Below are 22,675 nucleotides of genomic sequence, written 5' to 3'. Positions count from 1 at the left end.
GCCCCGACGCCTCGGTACGAATACCAGATTAAAACCAAAACTTGGTACGAATACCCGATCCAAACCATAAAGACGTATACCACAGGGATCCTTCAAAGTCACTTCTTATGTTTTATATTTATCAATAAAAACAAAAATACAGAAAATGAATAATAAATATCCTGCTGTTGGTCATAGACCACCATCCGCGGAGTCTGGACATCTACGTGCATCATTTAAATAACTTTTTTTTTTCTGGCTGATAGTTGGTAATTTCTGGCGTCCGTGTTAGACTGGGTCGAGTGCCTATTCGAAAAATGGCCGCCAAAGTTGAAAAAGACAAGTGCGCGCAAATAATTTCTCAAAACCTTCAATTAGACGAGAATGTGGTGTCCAGAATTCTGGTGCTGCTGGATAACGACAACACCATCCCTTTCATTGCTCGCTATCGGAAAGAGCATAGCGGGGGACTAGACCCGGCCGTGCTTAGACACATTGACGGACAGTACCAACTCCTGAAGTGAGTCTCACTGAACTACAACAATAATGATTTTAATTAAAAAAGATGATAACAATTTTAATTTAAAAAAACGTTGCACCCGAGAATCAATGTAACGTTAAGGGTTTGAGTTAACCATTGATATAATCATCCACTGTTTAGAGAAGTTCAGAAAAAGGCTGAGAGCACAAAGAAGAAGATAGGTGATCAGCTAACAATTGAAATAAGGGAAGCACTAGATAATGCACAGTCAGTTGAAGAAGTTGATGAAATTGTAAGTATGTCCCTACTACATTTTAATATTGCTTTATCAAAAAGCGTCTGCAACATTTGGGTTGTAACCCTGATAGAGTCAGCGTATTACCCTGGGTACCAGAGCCTCCACAGACTTCTCTCGTCCAGTGATGCTAAGCCGCCAGTGCTGAAAAATGCAAGACTAGTTCCAGTACCGCAAGGTTAAACCAGCCTTTTTGTTTTGAAATGGCGGCGTTTTTCTGGCAAACTGTCACATTTTGGCGAATGCTAAGAAAACTAGACCAAAATTAAGGCTAAAATTTTCTTTATGACTCCCTCATTATCAAACAAGTCTGTCATCTTTTGTACAGTCTGGTTTTAATGCTGTACAGTTAGTCAAAACAGCGACTGAAGTCAGCCTTTTGTACCTTTATTCGAACGATTCAACACTACGATTGTGCTTGTTTTCGCCAGAGCACGCGCATGCGCATACGTTATTCAGCACTGTCCGCTCAGCCAAAATGCCAAAATGCTGAGCTTCACTGGGAGAGAGAAGTTTGGAGGCTCTGGTACCCAGGGTAGTCAGCATACCTGTCAACCCCTGAAAATCTCAAGGCTGGAGAATTTTGAGAATATTTGTTTTTGGGGAGAGGGGTGGGTATAACCTAGCTGGTGCTTGCCGTATAGAAAGTTCTTGCGAACAAATCCACTTATAGATCTCACGAGGGTGTTATTAAATAAATTGCACTATGCAAGGGAATTATTGTTTAATTTTGATAGAAAACAGGACCCTCCACGTTCTAGCTAAGCCTTTGTTATCATCTGTCTTACAGGACCAAGGGCAGCCCCAGTCACACGCTTTACTACCAACAGTACAAGTATAAGCGTGTACTGGGACGCCGTAACACCCCCCCTCTCCTTTATGGCATATCCACCCCTCTTTAATCTCCACGTTCTCGCTAAGCCTTTTTTATTATCTGACTTACAGGACCAAGGGCGGCCCCAGTCACACGCTTTACTACCAACAGTACAAGTATAAGCGTGGACTGGGATGCCATAACACCCCCCCCCCCTCTCCTTTATGGCATATCCCCCCCTCTTTAATCTCCACGTTCTCGCTAAGCCTTTTTTATTATCTGTCTTACAGGACCAAGGGCGGCCCCAGTCACATGCTATACCACCAACAGTACAAGTATAAGCGTGTACTGGGACGCCATAACCCCCTCCCTCCCTTTATGGCATCCACCCCTCTTAACCCTCCACGTTCTCGCTAAGCCTTTGTTATTATCTGTCTTACAGGACCAAGGGGGCCCCAGTCACACGCTATACCACCAACAGTACAAGTATAAGCGTGGACTGGGACGCCATAACCCCCTCCCCTCTCCTTTTTTATTAAGTTTCAAAGTTTGAGATGGAGATTGATAAATAGGGGGTGAAATTTATTTTATTTTAATAGTTAAAAAAACTTAAATGAACTTTCTAAAAAAAGTAGCTGACACTTGGTGGTAAAGCTGGCGGTTCCTGCTCCCTGGGCCAAATGAAATCTCTGACATGCATATAAGTTGTAGATCTAGTGGTAGGGAGGAGAAGAGTCAAAGTCCAAGTAGACTGGTGTGCAGTGTTTATCAATAAGCTTTGGGTATTAGAGGCTTAAATCAACTAGCTCTGTTTTACTTCTCCTGGCCCTTATTTTGATTAAGGCTTTTTTTATAGTCTAGCTTTATACTGCTTGCCTAAGGATTCTGGGAATTTGAACAGAATGTTTTGCAAACTTGTTTGTCTTAGTTTGGTCCATTCAAGAAAGGAAAACAAGGGACATTAGCCGGACGTGCTCGACAGTTGGGGCTAGACGTTGCTGCTGAGAGGGTTCTTGTGCACCCACAGTCAGTTAATCTAAGGGATTGGGTAAAGAAGGATACAAAAGGTACAATAAACACTAAAAGCCAACAATCAGTTCAAAAAAGCTTAATAAAGTTTTTTTTTAAATAGAACCACTTGAAAATTGAATGGGATGTAATTCATTTCAACACAAAGCTACCAGATTTGCTTCTTGTGGTGCATACCCTTGAGTTTGCCTTAAAAGAGCACCTTTTGTGGACTAATATAACTAATATGACAAGCACGTACACATGGGGGTGACGTACACAGGGGGTGACGTACACAGGGGGTGACGTACACATGGGGGTGACGTACACAGGGGGGTGACGTACACAGGGGGGTGACGTACACAGGGGGTGACGTACACAGGGGGTGACGTACACAGGGGGGTGACGTACACAGGGGGTGACGTACACAGGGGGTGACGTACACAGGGGGTGACGTACACAGGGGGTGACGTACACAGGGGGTGACGTACACAGGGGGTGACGTACACAGGGGGGTGACGTACACAGGGGGTGACGTACACAGGGGGTGACGTACACAGGGGGGTGATGTACACAGGGGGTGACGTACACAGGGGGGTGACGTACACAGGGGGGTGACGTACACAGGGGGGTGACGTACACAGGGGGGTGACGTACACAGGGGGGTGACGTACACAGGGGGGTGACGTACACAGGGGGGTGATGTACACAGGGGGTGATGTACACAGGGGGTGACGTACACGAGGGGTGACGTACACGAGGGGTGACGTACACGGGGGGTGACGTACACAGGGGGGTGACGTACACAGGGGGGTGACGTACACATGGGGGTGACATACACAGGGGGGTGACGTACACAGGGGGTGACGTACACAGGGGGGTGACGTACACAGGGGGTGACGTACACAGGGGGGTGACGTACACAGGGGGGTGACTACACAGGGGGGTGCGCAGGGTGTGTATGCACCCCCTTGTAGGCCAAAAAGTGGGAAATTTCTTTCAAATCCTATGCTTTTTCCATATAATACCTATGACTGCGCACCCACCCTCAGCCGATCCTGGGTAGCTGCCTATTGAGGGTTTTCTGAATGAGAGAAGGGGTTTGACATTGATATTATGCAAAAAGCGGTTTCAAAATATTATGATTACCCTTAATAAAGAAAGCCCTGCTATCTTTGGCAGACTGGATGGGGAAGGAAAATGCTATGGCTATTGGCTATGATTGGGTCTTGCTTGCTAGACAATCAGTAATTGGGTAGAGTAATTCACTATTTTGCTCACAAATACTATAATACTATTTGTGCTATTTCATCCAGGGCTGTCTAACATCAAAGAGGTATCAACTGGCGTGCAGCATGTTTTAGCAGAAACCATATCAAAGGACCCTTCAACTTCAGAATCTCTAAAGGCACTGTAAGTGCATTATAACCACCTGATTGCTTATGTACTGAAGATGTCCAAGCTGGCACCGGATGGGTCTCTGCACTAATGTAGCTACCTGTTTGACCACATTATAATGTGCTATAGATAATTTGGTGAAAATTTTGGTTTACTGGCTACCAAACCTAATGTGTAATTTGTTTAAGTTAATATTTAGTTGACATTTCATTAGTGACGGAAACAAGACAGAGACGGAGGAGGAAGTGCAGATGTAAAAGCTTATGTGCATTTGTGTCATTCGTGGTGAATCAGACGCAAGTGGATAATAGAGAAGGGAGCGACTTCATCCATCTCCTAACGGTTTTTTCCCGGCTTGCATCTCCACACGGATTTACATTTTCCTATTAAGCACCTTATGGCTCTGCTTTCAATCAAACACTGAATATGCCCCAATTGTGACTGGCTTCAAATATCTCCCTACCTTATCATAACGGCTTCTCTAATTCACGGAACCTACGGAAATGTCTCTCTAAGCCGCTAAACAACAACAACAACAACAAATACATGCGTTCACATACCCTAAGTACCAGAGGCCAGAGCTTTACACCTTTAATTTCACTTGAAGGTGAAGAATACACATTTCTCAAAATGTGCATAAACTTGGAAACGCGGAAAGTCACCCGGTTAGCCCGATAAACTCAATGCGATAAAAATTATACCCAAAAACGATGTCGAGTTGTAATGATTTTGTGGTACTTGGGGAACGTTCATTTATTATCCCGAAGGGGGGGGGTGAAGGTGTTGAGGATACTGTTCAGGGGCCTCGATTTTCAAGGTCTAATTGGGGGGGGGGGGGGGGGAGAAAACTGATTTCTTTGGGTGTTAATTCTCTTCTATATAGTTTGACCAACTGTCAAATCAGACTTCTTGGTTCAGCTAGTCTCGGTTTTGGGTCAGTTATTTGGCATGCACAATCCACGAGTAGGTATTATACCACATATTATTTATGCAATACAAACCTGCATATACCCTATATATACCATATATACATTCTGTACATTGAGTGCCTTCGCTTTATCTGAATTAATGTTTTCTGCCAATTCCTAGCCTCCACTTTCTGACCAGCTTGCAGCTAATCTCTTGCTTGCATTTCTTTGACGTTTGTCGTTGCTATTCTTCCTTTTCTCCTTCTTTTTTTGGGTGGTGGAAGGGGGAAGGGGTACTGAAAATATGGGGGAATTGGATATCAAAGTCCTCCAAAACCTATTGAGCACGACATCTGAATCAACGTCGAACCCAAGGTACAAAAAGGTATTTATGTCGATACAAATAGACAATTAGATTCCGCAAGGCAGGAGCGCGACGTATGAATGGGGTCTTAGTTGGTACTTAGAGGTTTTTTTTGTTATTTAGCGTCTTTGAGACGTTTCCGTAGGTTCCGCAGGTTTCTGTAGGTTTTGTGAATCAGAGATGCCGTTATAATAATCGATTATAGTGCTGAACCTTGGCTGAGTGACAATTTCCTATCACATTTCTTTGCTCTGTTTTAGCATGGAAGGCTGTATAACCCTGGAGACCTCGTTAAGTCGCTCCGCTAGCAAAAAGACTGAAGCTGAAGTCAATAAGTACAAGCAATACCATGCATTCAAGATGCCCATCACTAGACTAAGATCACACCAGGTATATCAACTATGACATTTGCAGGAAGCAACCAAAGGTAAAAGGTCTTTTTTCCTCTGCCAGCTGTATTTAGTCAGTACAAATCTTCTTCTTGAGTTGTCTTTCTAAGTGAATGTTATAAAAATGCAGCCTTCTCAAAAAGATTTTTATGAGCAGGTTATTGCGAGTTTTGAGGCAGTTTGGTTGATGAAGGCCCCCACTTACAAAACAAAAATAATTTATTTTCCTTCTGGATGGAGACGGTCAAACATGAGCCGGCCAGTTTTCGCTAAGGCTAAAAAAGTGGATGATCACAAGAAGTTTCTTTTATTCCAGATTTTAGCGATAAATAGGGCTGAACAGGACAAGATTCTGACGGTGAAGGTTGCAGTTTCTGATAATCTAAAACACAGGTTTTTGCATGACACTAAATCAAGATGGATACAGCCAAATGCTCAAGGCAAGGCATGTTCTATGAGTGACACGGTTGACTGACAGGACGACCAACCAACTGACCAACCGACTGAACGTTGAAGTAGGACTGATTGAGTTACTGACTGGTTGACCAATGGGACGGATGCCATTGTCAAAGCTACACTGATTTTAATAAAAAAAAACCTTACCTGTAGGCATTAAAGTTTATTTCTGGCTAACTACTCCCCCTCCCAACACACACACATGCATCATTATTTTGTAAACTTCTGCTTACCAGTCGGCCAAGATAGAGAACTCCATTTTTCTCACCAAAAAGTTATTGTTTCTTTTCAGGAGACATTAAGAGGTTGCTTTCTACTTCCATTGAAGATGCATACAGTAGACTTCTTGAGCCTAGAGTTTGTAGGAGGGCCAGGTAACTATCTACAAGTTTATACATTTTTTACTTGACCCCTCCTTAGAAAGAGATTGTTGGGCTGTAATTTAAAGAGGAGATCAATAAAAATCATTGATTTCCATCCTTAGCTTTTTAAAATCTTCTGCAAGCACATATGTAGTTGCAAACATTTGTTCCAAATTCTTGGTAAATCTTTTTGAGCTTTACATAGAAAAACCGAGGGGCATTTTTAAAAGATAGAAGAAACAAAGAAAAGATGGTTTAACATAGGCATCCATGCCCTAACTATAATGCCTTCAGAATCCAAAATGGCAACTTATGTTACAGGACTCAAGCAACCAAGCGAGCTGAGAGAGAAAGTGTCGATATATTTTCTCAGAACCTCTATCGACTACTCTTGACCCCTCCGGTGAAGGGAGTAAAAGTACTTTCACTGGATCCTGGGTTTACCCATGGCTGCAAACTAGCAGTGGTTGATCCAGCAGGTGAGCTTGCTTAAGAATCTTTCATAATCTGTTTCTTCTCTGGTCGCTAAACCCCTGGCTTCTTATTGACTTGGTGTAGGGAGCAATGGAATGGTGATGGCGTTAAACCATTCATAGTAGCCGATCAGATATAATCTATTTATTAAATCATCCAGGAAAAGAGATTGCAGAAAAAAAGTCAAACACGAATACATTGTAGATGATGAATTTACAATTCTATTAAGAGTATGATAAGAATGTGTGCTCTATTACATGGTCTAATTGTTTAGAACATGGTCTTATTTTTATCTTATGTACTGGACGATTGTATTTTTATCAGGAAAGGTTCTGGAGGTGGGAGTCATATATCCTATTGGCCGTAAAACAAAGAGGCAGGAGGCTGAGGACAGAGTCAAGGAGATGGTTAGAAGACACAGGTTATTGTCAAGCCTCACCCATTATGTCACCTTATTTGCTGCACCTGATGTAAACATGCGTTATACCATGACCTTACCATACCTACTCTACCTTAACTCGTCTCATCTCACCTATCTAACAATGCCTTACCTCATCTCTCACCTGTCTAACAATGCCTTACCTCATCTCACCTATCTAACAATGCCTTACCTCATCTCACCTATCTAACCATGCCTTACCTCATCTCACCTATCTAACAATGCCTTACCTCATCTCACCTATCTAACAATGCCTTACCTCATCTCACCTGTCTAACAATGCCTTACCTCATCTCACCTATCTAACAATGACTTACCTCATCTCACCTATCTAACAATGACTTACCTCATCTCACCTATCTAACAATGCCTTACCTCATCTCACTTATCTAACAATGCCTTACCTCATCTCACCTATCTAACAATGCCTTACCTCATGTCACCTATCTAACAATGCCTTACCTCATCTTACCTATCTAACAATGCCTTACCTCATCTCTCACCTGTCTAACAATGCCTCACCTCATCTCACCTATCTAACAATGACTTACCTCATGTCGCCTATCTAACAATGCCTTACCTCATCTCACCTATCTAACAATGACTTACCTCATGTCGCCTATTTTACAATGCCTTACCTCATCTCACCTATCTAACAATGCCTTACCTCATGTCACCTATCTAACAATGCCTTACCTCATCTTACCTATCTAACAATGCCTTACCTCATCTCTCACCTGTCTAACAATGCCTCACCTCATCTCACCTATCTAACAATGCCTTACCTCATCTCGCCTATCTAACAATGCCTTACCTCATCTCACCTATCTAACAATGACTTACCTCATGTCGCCTATTTTACAATGCCTTACCTCATCTCACCTATCTAACAATGCCTTACCTCATCTCACCTATCTAACAATGCCTTACCTCATCTCTCACCTGTCTAACAATGCCTTACCTCATCTCACCTATCTAACAATGCCTTACCTTATCTCACCTATCTAACAATGCCTTACCTCATCTCACCTATCTAACAATGACTTACCTCATCTCACCTATCTAACAATGCCTTACCTCATCTCACCTATTTTACAATGCCTCACCTCATGTCACCTATCTAACAATGCCTTACCTCATCTCACCTATCTAACAATGCCTTACCTCATCTCACTTATCTAACAATGCCTTACCTCATCTCACCTATCTAACAATGCCTTACCTCATCTCACCTATCTAACAATGCCTTACCTCATCTCACCTATCTAACAATGCCTTACCTCATCTCACCTATCTAACAATGCCTTACCTCATCTCACCTATCTAACAATGCCTTACCTCATCTCACCTATCTAACAATGCCTTACCTCATCTCTCACCTGTCTAACAATGCCTTACCTCATCTCACTTATCTAACAATGCCTTACCTCATCTCACCTATCTAACAATGCCTTACCTCATCTCACCTATCTAACAATGCCTTACCTCATCTCACCTATCTAACAATGCCTTGCCTCATCTCACCTATTTTACAATGCCTTACCTCATCTCACCTATCTAACAATACCTTACCTCATGTCGCCTATCTAACAATACCTTACCTCATCTCTCACCTGTCTAACAATGCCTTACCTCATCTCACCTATCTAACAATGCCTTACCTCATCTCGCCTATCTAACAATGCCTTACCTCATCTCACCTATCTAACAATGCCTTACCTCATCTCACTTATCTAACAATGACTTACCTCATCTCACCTATCTAACAATGCCTTACCTCATCTCACCTATCTAACAATGACTTACCTCATCTCACCTATCTAACAATGCCTTACCTCATCTCACCTATCTAACAATGCCTTACCTCATCTCACCTATCTAACAATGCCTTACCTCATCTCACTTATCTAACAATGCCTTACCTCATCTCACCTATCTAACAATGCCTTACCTCATCTCACCTATCTAACAATGCCTTACCTCATCTCACCTATCTAACAATGCCTTACCTCATCTCTCACCTGTCTAACAATGCCTTACCTCATCTCACTTATCTAACAATGCCTTACCTCATCTCACCTATCTAACAATGCCTTACCTCATCTCACCTATCTAACAATGCCTTACCTCATCTCACCTATCTAACAATGCCTTACCTCATCTCACCTATTTTACAATGCCTTACCTCATCTCACCTATCTAACAATACCTTACCTCATGTCGCCTATCTAACAATACCTTACCTCATCTCTCACCTGTCTAACAATGCCTTACCTCATCTCACCTATCTAACAATGCCTTACCTCATCTCGCCTATCTAACAATGCCTTACCTCATCTCACCTATCTAACAATGCCTTACCTCATCTCACCTATCTAACAATGCCTTACCTCATCTTACCTATCTAACAATGCCTTACCTCATCTCACCTGTCTAACCATGCCTTACCTCATCTCACCTATCTAACAATGCCTTACCTCATCTCACCTGTCTAACAATGCCTTACCTCATCTCACCTATCTAACAATGCCTTACCTCATCTCGCCTATCTAACAATGCCTTACCTCATCTCACCTATCTAACAATGCCTTACCTCATCTCACCTATCTAACAATGCCTTACCTCATCTCACCTATCTAACAATGCCTTACCTTATCTCTCACCTATCTAACAATGCCTTACCTCATCTCACCTATCTAACAATGCCTTACCTTATCTCTCACCTATCTAACAATGCCTCACCTCATCTCACCTATCTAACAATGCCTTACCTCATCTCACCTATCTAACAATGCCTTACCTCATCTCACCTATTTTACAATGCCTTACCTCATCTCACCTATCTAACAATGCCTTACCTCATCTCGCCTATCTAACAATGCCTTACCTCATCTCACCTATCTAACCTCGGCTCACCTAGGCAGAAGTCGCAGAATTCAGATAAAATATCTGGCAAAGGTTTTCAGAAATGTTAGATTGGAAAAAATGTTTTTCTAAATTGCGGTCGCAATGTTAAATGTGCGCTGACAGATAAGGTTTTTTTTTTTTGGCGAAAGAATTCTCGCCTGTATCGCAGCCTGCGCGGCTGGACTGGTTGCCTGTGTCTGTGAGAAGCCTTCATTGCCGTTAGATCCTTGCCCATATACCTGATTAAAATAAATTGGGTGCCCATTGTTAAAGTCAAAGTTGAGGTAGAATGCTGGGAAAAGAGATTTACGAACTCTATAAGTAACCAAAACAGCCTGGGGGGGGACTCTCAAGAAAAGTAGACGGGTGTGATCCTCATATCTTGTTGGTATAAGATTTCGGGCAACTGCCAACCCTTAGGGGGTGTTTAAGGATTTTTCCGATCCTGCTATCTCTTTGTGTTAAAAATTTCTTCGACCACACCCAATTTGCCAACTCTTAGGGGAAAGAGTTGCTGTTGACCACACCCAAACGATAAATCCCGTCCAGTCCGGAGTCCCCACCGGAAAAATAACAAGGCTCTGGTAGTCATTTATATGACAAGTGTTGACATTCCACGTTGCTAATTACATTTTTCGAGTAAAACTTTTCAAAGATTTCAAGCCCCAAAACTGCTGCACGACGTCCTGACAATTTATGACCTTACTTTTTTTGGCCCTTTTTAGCCTTGTCTACTTTTCCACCTTATCCGGTTCTGGCACTTCCTAACTCTCATGTCTTCATAATTTTTTCTTTAGGTGCGAGACAATCGCAATTGGTAACGGAGTAGGCTGCAGAGAGGCCGAGACATTCATTTCAGACCTGATTAAAAGCAAAGCCTTTCATCCATTAGATCCTCGTTATTGGTAGGTAAAGATTTAAGAAATTAATACTGAAGTGTCAATAAACTTTTGCTCACTATTTTTGCATACATTACACTTTTCAGCATTGTCAGTGAGGATGGAGCATCGGTTTACAGTGCTTCTAATGAGGCAATGTTGGAGTTGCCAAACTTAGAAATTAGTATGAGGGGCGCTGGTAAGGAAGATTGTGAGCTAGTACTTTGAATTGTATGTGATAATTTCCCCATTCACCCTTTTCCTTCCTTATCTTGCTTCCAATTTTTAGTCTACCCTTCCGTCCTTCCTCCCCTTGAGTCTACCCTCTTTCCCTCTCTCCCTTCGTTTTTTTGTAGTTTATATGGTATAAGCTCATTTCTGGTTTTTTCCAGTCTCTCTTGGGAGACGGTTACAAGACCCGTTGCTTGAGCTTGTTAAGATCGAACCCAAACATCTTGGAATCGGCATGTATCAGGTAAAGATCATCAATTACGCTTGCCCCTCAACACAGAGCTTTCGGCATTATTAACAAAAGCTATTCCCTTTTTTCAAAACGACAGTATAGTTTGTACCTGTTTTTTAACTCAACTTCCTGTTAAGTTATAATCACCAGCAATACCATGGCAACATAAACCATATGTAACCTTTTGTCTTGCAACATGTTATTCTTTCTTTCAATGGTTTCTAGCTCTAGACTGTGTGCTGTTGTATTTGCAGCATGTTATTTCTTCTTCATGTATTATCACCTCTTTAGTTTATCACCTCTTTAGTTCTTGCTCCAGACATGTTATATTAATACCCTTACATAGTTTATCCCCCATGTTTTTTTGTGGGTTCTAGACCCAGACGTTACTATGAGCTGTTGTTTTCAGCATGACATACCCGAAGTCTTGTTGCGTGCTGCTTTGCAAGGCGTGCTCACCGACTGTGTCAGCTTTGTTGGCGCGGATCTGAATGCCGCAGGAGTTAGCTTGCTCAAGTAAGTAGTGGATTATTAGAGACATTTAGCATCGCGTTTTCAGAATTAAACGCAAACGGCAAACCGCGGTTAGACGTACAGCGAAAATATAGTTTAGCACATTTGGCGGGAAATGTGGTATTTGGCGGGAAAAAGTGCAAAACATGTGCTCGAATTTAAGTCAAAAGTATTAGTAATTGTGCAAATTGTCAATGAAAATATAAGTATATATATATTATTCAAAGAGTCAAATGATTGAGAACACTTATTCATGGTCTCAAACGTGAAAATTTGAGGGGGAAACTGCTTTGTGATCCAGGCGCTATAACTCGATAACCGCCCGCAATGACCACTAGTGTTCTGTGCATGACAGAAAGCGAGCCTTCTTCGACAAATTTAATCAATAATGTAGCGTTATTGTTTTTATTGCTCTGTGTTATATTATTAATTTGATTGGTCAACGGTGGTGCTGTTGTGGGTGGGCACTCATTTCGTCATCATTTCTCCAAAAGACAACGATTTCTTGGGTCCAACTCTTATACTTGTCGTAGCGAACGTTGAACGTCAGTTCAACGTTAGACGTGGACATTGTCAGGATGGTAAATAGAATAGAAAGGGTACCAAGCCCAATACCCCGCCCCTTTGAATTAAATTCACCACGCCCATTTTCTATCTCCTTGATAGGTGTTTGTCAGGTTTGAACGAGAAGCGAGCACAGGCAATAGTAGAATATCGAGAGAAAAATAACGGATTCGTCAACCGCGCGCAACTTCTTGAGGTCAAAGGAATCGGCGAAAAAACCTACGAGCAGTGTGTTGGGTTTGTGCGAGTTCGAGCTGCTGCGGCGCAAACTCCTGCTGGTGATGTTATCTGCTTAGACTCGGACGACGAAGAAGAGGAGGCAATAGGAAGAAAGAGGAAAAAGCGAGGTGAAAACACGAGTAAGAAGAAGGCACGTGCTCTCAAACCAAACCCTCTGGATATGACTCCTATTCACCCTGAAGCCTATGGCGCGGCAGAGAGGTTCGTTATTTTTGTCGTGCTTTGATTAATGTTGTTAGCTTCTTAGAGTGTTATTGTTGGAGGTAGTGACAGAAAAAAAAGCGGGGTGTGAATGGGCGGAAAGCGTTTCCAACAACTACAAAACCGCAGCAGTAACAACAACAACAACAACGAAATAACAGCAGTAGCGACGATAACAACAATAGCAACGACAATAACAACAAAAGCAACAATAGCTAAGACACCAGCAACGACGATAACAACAAAAGCAACAATAGTGACGACAGATAACAGCAACAGCATCAACAACAGAAAAGACGACGGCAACTTCAATATACAACATTAGGGAGCGGTCATTAATTTCTTGGGTGGTTGCTGCAATTTTGCCCCCCCCCCCCTTCAAATCCAAGCCCAAAAATCGTGACCCCTCCTAGACCGGGCGCCCAAAATACGTAGCCCTCCCCCCTCCCTACATATTTGCCTCCCCCCCCCCCCCCCCCCCCCCCCCACACACACACACACACACAGTAATAGTGACAACAACGATGACAATAATAACATTTAAACTATAGGAATATAACCTCAACAACGTTGCTGGTTGTTCTAAAGGTTTATGGAATTAGTGGGCGTTCGTCCTCGTGATATCGGGAAACCTAACATTCGAACAGCTATATCGTCGAAACTTCAAGCACAGAGTGAGTAGAATGTGTGCAACTTGCCCTTGACACTTCTTAAAATAACTTAGTTTCTGGTATTTCACTTGTTATTTTAGGTTTAGAGAAAATTTCAGGGCAACTGAAGGTCACTCCTGAGGCCCTTCAGCTGATAATAGACGGTTTAGGGCAAGCCGTGGACTTCGACATTAGAGACGGTATTGTGTCTTAGTGATGCATTGTGAACCTCTTATCGCTGTCCTTTGCAAGAAATGCTTGACCTCTCTAACGTTTTGAGAATATTGTCCCTAATGGCATAACGACATACGCGCGCGCACTCTTATGTATGTTCAAGTGTGAATGGTCCGACATAAAGACATAACGACATGGATATAACGACATAAGACAAAAAAATGTTTCTTTTTTTATGTCATTATGTCCATGTCGTTATGTTGGGCTTAAAATAGGAACATAAGAATAAGCGCACCTGTGGGTTTCGAGAGGCCAATGACCACAAGTGTTCATGACAGAAAGCGAGCCTTTTTCGACAACTTTACCCAATAATGTAGCGTTATTAGTTTTATTGCTCATTTCTCCAAAAGACACCGATTTCTTGACTCTTACTCTCATAACTGGGACATTTTACAGAATGACATCATTTAATCTTTTGGATTAGTTGTTTCTTCTGCTTCTGTGTCCTGCCTTCTATCTTTGCTTCCGCGGTACTGCTATTCTCCATTACAAAAAACGCTTGACTTTATCTCTAGGTTTCGAGAGGCCGCTTTTCAAGAAAGGTCTAACCAAGTTCGAGGATGTTCGCCCGGGACATGAGCTCACGGGGCGTGTGTCTAACGTGACGACCTTCGGCGCCTTTGTGGACTGCGGTATCGGGCGTGACGGACTGATCCACACGTCACGCATGGCGGGCCGTGACGACCTTGGCGCTGGGGACGTGGTGGAGGTCAAGGTCATAAGCAAAGACGAGACAAAGGGTCATGTCAACTTGCAATTGGTCAAGGTGCGATCGCGACTGTCTCCAAAACTACTGGTCTCCACGACATCGGAAAGCAAACAATGATCACGCGCGCTTTCATTGGCAAATGGTCAGTTATCTGAATCACGTGTCTTACACGTGATTACGGGACTGGTTTCTACCGCAACGAAAAATACTCAGTGGCTTATTTGCTCATGTTGTTGCTCACGTGTCGAGAGTTCGTGTTACTTGGAGTTGACGTCATGTGAATTTGGGTTAAGTGATGTTATATTTAGTATAAAGTATTGGAAACTAACCATGAATCACTAAGTCCATCCTTCAGAGTTCAAGATACTTTGGGTTAATAACTGCTCCCTATTAATTCTTTTATTCCCATTTCTTCGCGTTTAGATAATGCATCGTATATAAATCGCATATAAACATCCACTCACACATCTCACCCCTATACATCCTAACAGACATCCTAACCGACTGCTGTTATATTTTAACACACAACCACTCTCACATCTCGCCCCTATACACCCTAACAGACATCCTAACCGACTGCTGTTATATTTTAACTCACAACCACTCTCACATCTCACCCTTATACACCCTAACAGACATCCTAACTGTCTGCTGTATATTTTAACACACAACCACTCTCACATCTCACCCCTGAACATCCAAATGGCAGCCACTCTCAGCTCACTGGTCCACGTTGTTTTCTTCTGGCTTATGCATCATGATAGGCACCACAATGCTCCATATATATAACAAGACGCACATGGAGCTAGCGGTGAGCTTGATGCACATCGCCGCCCAGTTTATCATCAGTTTAAACTCGGAGCCGTTCTTGGGCGTGTACCAGTTAGTCAACACCATTGTCACGTGCAAGCTCCCTAGGAAGTATACCATGTGATAAAACGTGTAGCTATATGGCACTTGGTTTTTCCTGGAATCTACACCGTCTTCAAGAAGGAAGGCTTCTTCGTCTTCTTGCGAAGATCCTGATTGTGGTTTTACAGCCTCATTTAAATCTGTCGTTGAGCTTATTCTGGTATTAGTTTGTCCAGACCTATGTTTTGTTTGTTTTCCTTGCCCGTCATATTCCCTCGCGCCTGGAGTTGACGTCAAGGATTCTGCTCCTCCCGACTTGTCTACACTCGTGTCTCCATCTGTTGAGGTGTACTCTTGCGTTGCCTTCATTTCCTGGACATCGTTAACACGTTCTTCCTGGTCAGTCGCTGGCTCCTTATTTCTCAAGCCTGCAAGGAGCTGAAAAGTGGCCGCAACTAGTTTCTGGAGGTTGTCCGTCAAGGATTCTACTCTACAGCTAAAATATACCAGGAAAACTATGGTAAGAATAAGATCCAGGACTGCCTGGACGCTCACGTTTGGTCTCATGTCAGCTTCGGAGATAAACGAGGCCGCAGGGTTGCACTTCTCGTTGGGGTTATACGAGAGTCCTGATAAAGTGAGATACATCGTAAAGAAGGTCACCGTCGCGGCTTGTAAGAGACCCGTGTCGGCAGCTACTGGGTGTATGCTCACCAGGGATGCTATCCCACAGAGCACCAAGTTCATCGTGATAAACGTCTTATTTGTACGACACCTTCCTATGCTTCCGACGAAAAACATATAAAAACACACGACAGATGCGCCGGAGATTACATAAAGGGTGACCGTCGTGAAGACTAGGATGTGAAACCATATGCGTTTCCCGGTTCTCTCGGTTCTGCGTGCGAAGCTCGCGTTCCACACGCGCGTGAAGTCCACGAGGAGAATCATCTGCATGACAATAAAGAAGAAGGTCCCTAACAATCCAACGTACGTCCATACTCTGCTGAACTCCAACGGGATGAAAAATGTACAAACGAGAAGCCCGAAGAATAACCCAAACTTGACGACCCACAGACCGTTCTGAATAAGCGCGCGGGGATCTGCGTAAGTTCTCACATTATATAAGACCACCGCGAACAGAATATAGAACGTCGCCATGGTGAGACAGATGCGATAGACCGCAAGGTATCCTGGATCATGGCTCATGCAGTTGCCAAGGCGACTGATTTTACTACAGAAGAAGCGGTTGTGCCCCAGCGCTTGCCTCACGGAGGGAAGGTACATAAACGAAGACGCGATCGTTCCGCAAAGGAAGAAAAACGTATACACAAACCGGGTAGAGGTTGACTGGTTAAGCCCGGGACAGGCCTCGAAAAACAACTTGTATAAAATCTTGATGAAGAACCTCACCAAGGAGATTAAGATCTTCATAAAGTCACGTGACTCGCTATCGGGACTTACTATTGGTGCAATTATTATCCACAGGTAAACCACCGCAGTAAAAACGCTCGTGATACTTTTGACGGCTAGGAACACCCATGATATTGGCTGGCTACTGCGCTTGTCTATTTGGTCAGGTCGTACAAATGTTGCGCATGCGTAAAAGGATGCTGTTAGTAAGACCACCTGAGCTAGAGGCCAGCTGTATGAATGCGCGTCCTTTTGCTCCGGAGTCTGGGAGTTTATCTCGTTTGCTATAACCTTGTCGTTGAATGTTAGATGCTCTCTGTTCGGGTTACGTAGGAAAGCATAGCTCAAGATGATACACATAAAGACTACACCAACAAGCGCTTGCATGTACGGACCTAGCTCAGCGATGCTTCCGAACACCTCGAAAGGATCTCTAGCGCACAGTGCACGTCCATGCATCAACGCGGATGACGTCAAATACGTCACGTACAAGCACTGAAAACCCGCCTGGAACAAACCGGTATAAATACTCGTTGAACCAGCTTGACGAGTTCTCGCGCACGTGACCATGAGTATTGTTATGCAGAGCAAGAGGTTCACGGAGATGAGGACGAGGTGGACTGGGCACGTGTCACGTGACTGTAGATACGCGTGGCCGTAGATGGCGTATAACAGCGCTGTGCTGGCCACTGATACTATGGCAGTGATCCACGTAAAGGATTTCAGCACGATGGAGGTACCGTCGTGTGGGGTCCTGGTGAACGAACGTCCGCACGATCGGGCCAGATCTACCACAAACGCGAGCTGTACGGCGCTAAACACCACCCATGCTAAGATCTCAAACCATCCATATATGGTGTCTATGATGCTATAGGGTGTGGCGAAGGCCGTGTACCCCAGAAGCGCTAGGAGCACAGCCTTTGGAACCCATACTCCAGTGTGTAGGCCGATATCAACACTGGACCGTGTTATAACACGCATTGTACTGAATACCAGGATAAGAATGGCAAAAAAGCTCGCGTTGACGAACCCTATTCTGTGCACCGCAAAAGCGTACTTGGGGATGTAACATGTCGTATTGTATGTGCAGTGTACTCGGGTAGTTCCTAGGAGTGTGGTCACAGCAGGAACACTGAACACACTGGACCCTATAGCACCAAATAACACGAGTACAAGGTAGATGACATGAGTCGTAGTCAGGTCACCGTCTGGCGGGGACCACGGTGCGACGAGACTCCAAAGCCAGTCACCATTGCACCTTCCTTCGCTCACATCCTTAGCCTCCTTATTTGCCACGCTCTCTTTTCCCTTCATAGCTACTCCCTGGTGTTATTCCCAGCCGCTTGTTTTAGTACTTTCTCTACACACGGTAGTCTGTCAAAATTCTTGTTCTTTGTTGTAATTGATGTAACAAAATTAGGATTGCGTCTCGTGGAGAGATTGGCCTTTTGTTTACTTCCAAGGTACATAACATCACCAGTCGTCCTCAAACAAAAAAATTCTGATCCAACAACAATTACAGTGTCGCGTTTGCAATTCTTTCTCCGCGGATTATATTTTCTCATGGGAAAATCTCTGTCGCGAAAGAACACAATCCTCGATGAAATGAGATCATCCAAGATTGAAGGAGTAAGGGCAGGTGTTATCGCAGTGTTCATGGGTATATTTAGCAGGCGGTTTTTATAACAACTTCTACATCAAGCAAAGCTGAGCACTCGACGCCAGCTTCTCCGTACAGTTTTTCTAAAAGAAAGCGCTGTCTTTTTTCTCTTTGCGTTTCATCGCGATATTTTATTGTGAGGCTTGTCGAGTTGAATGTCGAGTTTCCATTGAAAACCACACGTAACTGGTACGGGTGGTAGGGAAACACCAGCTATTGACGTTACTATGGAAACATGATCCTACGGCTAGGCGAATTTTTCTGTCGAAAAATTATATATGCTTGCTAGGCAAATTAAATCGTTAAAGATGCTATTTGGTTAAATAAATACGAAACACATATATCGTCCCGTTCTACTTATCTGCTGAATGCAAGAATGGGATTTGGTTCCAAACTGTGCGATAAGCTTTTGGATCTTCTTTCTTCTAATCCATCCACAGGGAGCCCAACTCTATGCACTTTGTTTTAAATTGACGAGAAGCCCTTACCCCTCCCATATCACGCCGCATTAACTCAGCGATACCAAATATGGAGACAATAAGAATTTCATTACGAGTATATTGATTCTTTACGATATTTTTTAGGGAAAACTTTTCAGTATTTGCTCATACAAACTCTGCATTATATTTCAGCTGATTTCACTGAACAGGAGGAGACCTATCATTTTGTACTAATAATAAGCAGCGATCGGTCTGAAAACGTGCGGATTTGCTATTCGCAATAACAACATTTTATACATGCATAGCTGTATACATCATTTGAACATAAACAGAGTTTAAAAGCATTTTTGCAAGCAAAGAAAGTTTGCTGGCTGGTTGGACTTTTTTATTTTTTTTATTTGGACACCTGTGGCTTCCATTCTATGCAACAGAGGGAATATGCCTCCTCTCCAGCCCCACTCTCCACTGGAAAACCAAATTTATAAAAAAAAAATCCCTATATCTCGCGAAGAAAGCTATGTTTTTCGTGTATGTCACCTTGTTCTACACCTTAACAGACGCTCCATCCAATCAGCCACAAGTCTGGCCTAGCCATCTGTTATATTGTCAATAAATAAATGCAAATCCTTGTGCCCCAAAATCAATTGGCCTAACTATGGTGTGGTTTGTTGGATTTGACGACGTCAACTCCTCCATCCTGTGCCCGCAATGCTGGAAGAAGTTGGCGCTTTACTCACGAGACATGTATTGCTACATACAGGTCTTTTCCATGAACCTCGGGGCTCGCTAAACCATTGCTTTGGGTCAGGCTACAAACGCGCACTTTAATCATTACTGTCTAGCGGAACCCAGCTGCGTGATCGTGAATAAAACATGTAATATCTTCTCGCCGTTATTGCTATCTTACAACAGAATGGAACAATCGGCGAGACTAAAGACCGCCGCAGACTACCGCCTTAGATGATGTTCTATTAATCTCTTTAAAAAGCGTCGACAGTTTGCGGAATGTCTAACGTTTAAATGTAATACCGCCGCTAGTGCTATATGGATGTGTGTGTTTAATGGCGCCACAGGATCTAGCGATAAACTTTTCTTGAGAGAGATTCTGTAATAGATTTTTGTTTGGAAATAGTTGACTGCAAATTGCTTTATTAATTATTCAACCGAATGTTATAGCTACCTGCTTATATGGGCATGAATAAGATAAGACACTACTACCCTTAAACCCTTAGGATTTTAATGGAATATGTAAGAGTGATTAAAATAAATCACGAGTGTACTAAAAAAAAGGAAATCTTTTTTTATATTTTACAACTTTTTCTTAAAGAGTTAGTTCTAAGACCTTATAGCGCGATTGGTCGCTCGTTTTCTTCTCATAGCAAGCTCTGCAAATTCAAAAGGTACATAATGAACAATTTGATATTTTTACCCGCTAAGGTTTTTTTGTACCCGTCATTAATTAATTTGTCCGTTTTTATTTCAAGTTGGCGCGAGAAGCGCGAAGATAGTGTAGTGCTACCCATGTTGTTGTCCGCGTTCTCAGTAAATAGTTTCCAGATTTCTTATACGGCATCTTATTTTGATCACTCGAGGCCCTGTTCCAGCCGGCAAAGTCGTCTAAACCTCATTTGGGTTCGGGTAACATATAATGAGTTATTATATTCTTGATGCCTATTTGATAGCAATTCTTTGATACTAGCTACACAGAAGATGAGGAGCAAGGGACGACGGAGCTTGCCTTGAGGTTGGGGGGCATAAGCAAAATTCAGAGACAAAATTTGGGGATTGAAGATTGTTTTATACTAGAAGTCCTGGAGAATCTCGCCATTCGTAAGCTTCTAAAATTAATTTTAAAAACATTATGAAGGATAGGGCATTAACTCCTTTTTCATAATTTCTGACATATATATTACCTATTTTCCTATTTTATATACCTCCCTCCACCCCCTATCCACCGCCTATTGTCAACTCTTGTAAGCCATCTCCGGGAAACCCGAGACTGGGTGTAAAAAAAGAGCCTTTACGATACGCCCATTGGTATCAGAGTTTTTTCAGTCGCTAAATGACGTGTCAGCAAAATACCGCAAAGGGAACTTTAGGTATCCAGGATAACTTCAGAGCTGCCTTGTTACGAGAATATTAAAGATGGCATTAAAAGTTATTTTATTAATTCATTTAGAAAGGTTACGCGAAATTAAGCAAAATGTAGTATTCACTTCATAGCCGAATAGGCCTCAAATTATTGGAGGGGCACGATAGAGACACATTAAGAAAACAATAGGGGCACAGCCACGCCCCTACTAGTCATTTCCTTATACTTTTTGCAAACATTGGGAGTGAGGGAGTACCCCACCCCCTACTACGGCCCTGGTCACTTACTAGTATATAGTTGCAATTAGGCAAATGTGAGACAATTACCTTGGCGAGAAAATTCCATTTACGATCCATTAAAAACTTGGCAGATACTGCATGGCATTCATTTTAAAGAGCCCCGTGTAAATTAGAGCTTGCGAGAATGTCCCTGCCGTCCGAGTTTTCTTGTTGATATATAATAATTTTGAAAAAATCGCACTCGCACTCAGTATTTTATTGAAAGAGGAAATTTGAGCCATGTACTCGCATCTCCGCCCTCATATTGTGTTTAGGATCTTATGATGTTGAAGCGAGTATCTCTCGATATGCTTTGGTATTTATTATTCCCACAGTCATCCACATAGACACTCATACCCCTCATCATTAGCTACTCTATGAACATCAGGTTAAAAGTGTATATTCTGAAATAAAGTAATGGCAAAAATTACTTAGCGCATTACTTCAAGTTTACGACAAAACAGTGGCGCATGTTGACCAAATATTCGATCACTTTTACCGACGATAAATATGAAATTGTGTGTTTTGAACAATCTACCCTGAGGCGAATACTCTTAAATCTGACTCATAGACGCAACATACACCATTACCCTGAAAGCGTGGGATAGAAAAGCCGCTGGCCGTCTCAACCTCGCTGGCCACTAAATAGAGACGCACGAGGCCGTGGAACCAGGGTAGCCGTGGTATGCCTGTGGTCAAAATTGGAGCCTTCACAAAATGTATAACTAATAATATAGGTGATTTTGTGAGTGAACTTTATTCACAAAATTCTCGATGCTTTGTTTGCCGAGTTTTTATATGTTTATTCATTTCAAGAGCATCATTGTTCAGTTTTGTATGATCTTTGCGGGTTATTCGGTGTTCGTCTTTCAACTCCTTTTTCCGGTCTCCTTAGACAATTAAAGTCTGGTTGCAGGTTTTTTAAACTAATTTACGAGCGAAAGGAGAACAATACCATGGAGATAATAAAGCTATAAATTATACAACGGGAATATCACCACGACTGACAATATTGCTCAACTCCTATCGTGCCCCGTTGTGAAAATCACTGCGTTGTGAAAACCGCCCTTTGCGAAATTCGATCTGAGAAATCAGCCTCCATTCATCCGAACCATGCATCTCGTGGTTTTGAGACCTCAAAAGCTGCCGGCTTTCCCTTCTCATTACTCATAAGGAAATACAATTAATATCGCCTTGTATCAATAGGGCGAGAG

At 42.7% G+C, this 22,675-nt stretch overlaps 2 protein-coding genes across 3 annotated transcripts; one reads left to right on the top strand and one right to left on the bottom strand.

Moving 5' to 3' along the window:
• The first annotated feature begins 275 nt into the window (after nucleotides 1-275).
• LOC5513037 (S1 RNA-binding domain-containing protein 1) lies at nucleotides 276-15,054 on the top strand. 2 transcript variants are annotated; one of them, XM_048730564.1, is made up of 17 exons: nucleotides 276-499; nucleotides 641-752; nucleotides 2,498-2,636; nucleotides 3,894-3,990; nucleotides 5,508-5,637; nucleotides 5,953-6,076; nucleotides 6,385-6,466; nucleotides 6,776-6,933; nucleotides 7,253-7,349; nucleotides 11,072-11,179; nucleotides 11,260-11,351; nucleotides 11,545-11,627; nucleotides 12,025-12,131; nucleotides 12,795-13,133; nucleotides 13,722-13,807; nucleotides 13,885-13,983; nucleotides 14,533-15,054. In XM_048730564.1, the coding sequence occupies exons 1-17, from the start codon at nucleotides 297-299 to the stop codon at nucleotides 14,841-14,843; spliced, it is 2,367 nt and encodes a 788-aa protein (XP_048586521.1). In that variant the 5' UTR covers nucleotides 276-296; the 3' UTR covers nucleotides 14,844-15,054. The 2 variants fall into 2 exon arrangements, with proteins under 2 accessions (XP_048586521.1, XP_048586522.1); XM_048730565.1 differs by lacking the exons at nucleotides 13,885-13,983; nucleotides 14,533-15,054 and having other exon boundaries at nucleotides 13,685-13,803.
• A 56-nt stretch (nucleotides 15,055-15,110) lies between these two features.
• On the bottom strand, nucleotides 15,111-19,046 carry LOC5513004. The gene has a single exon (XM_032382511.2). It carries the CDS (start codon nucleotides 18,303-18,305, stop codon nucleotides 15,447-15,449), a length of 2,859 nt encoding a protein of 952 aa, XP_032238402.1. The 5' UTR covers nucleotides 18,306-19,046; the 3' UTR covers nucleotides 15,111-15,446.
• Between the last annotated feature and the right edge of the window lie 3,629 nt (nucleotides 19,047-22,675).

This window comes from Nematostella vectensis, chromosome 7 (genome assembly GCF_932526225.1).
Source record: "Nematostella vectensis chromosome 7, jaNemVect1.1, whole genome shotgun sequence".
NCBI lineage: Eukaryota > Metazoa > Cnidaria > Anthozoa > Actiniaria > Edwardsiidae > Nematostella > Nematostella vectensis.
Note: the sequence above shows the minus strand (reverse complement) of the source record. Positions and strands in the feature narration are given on the sequence as shown.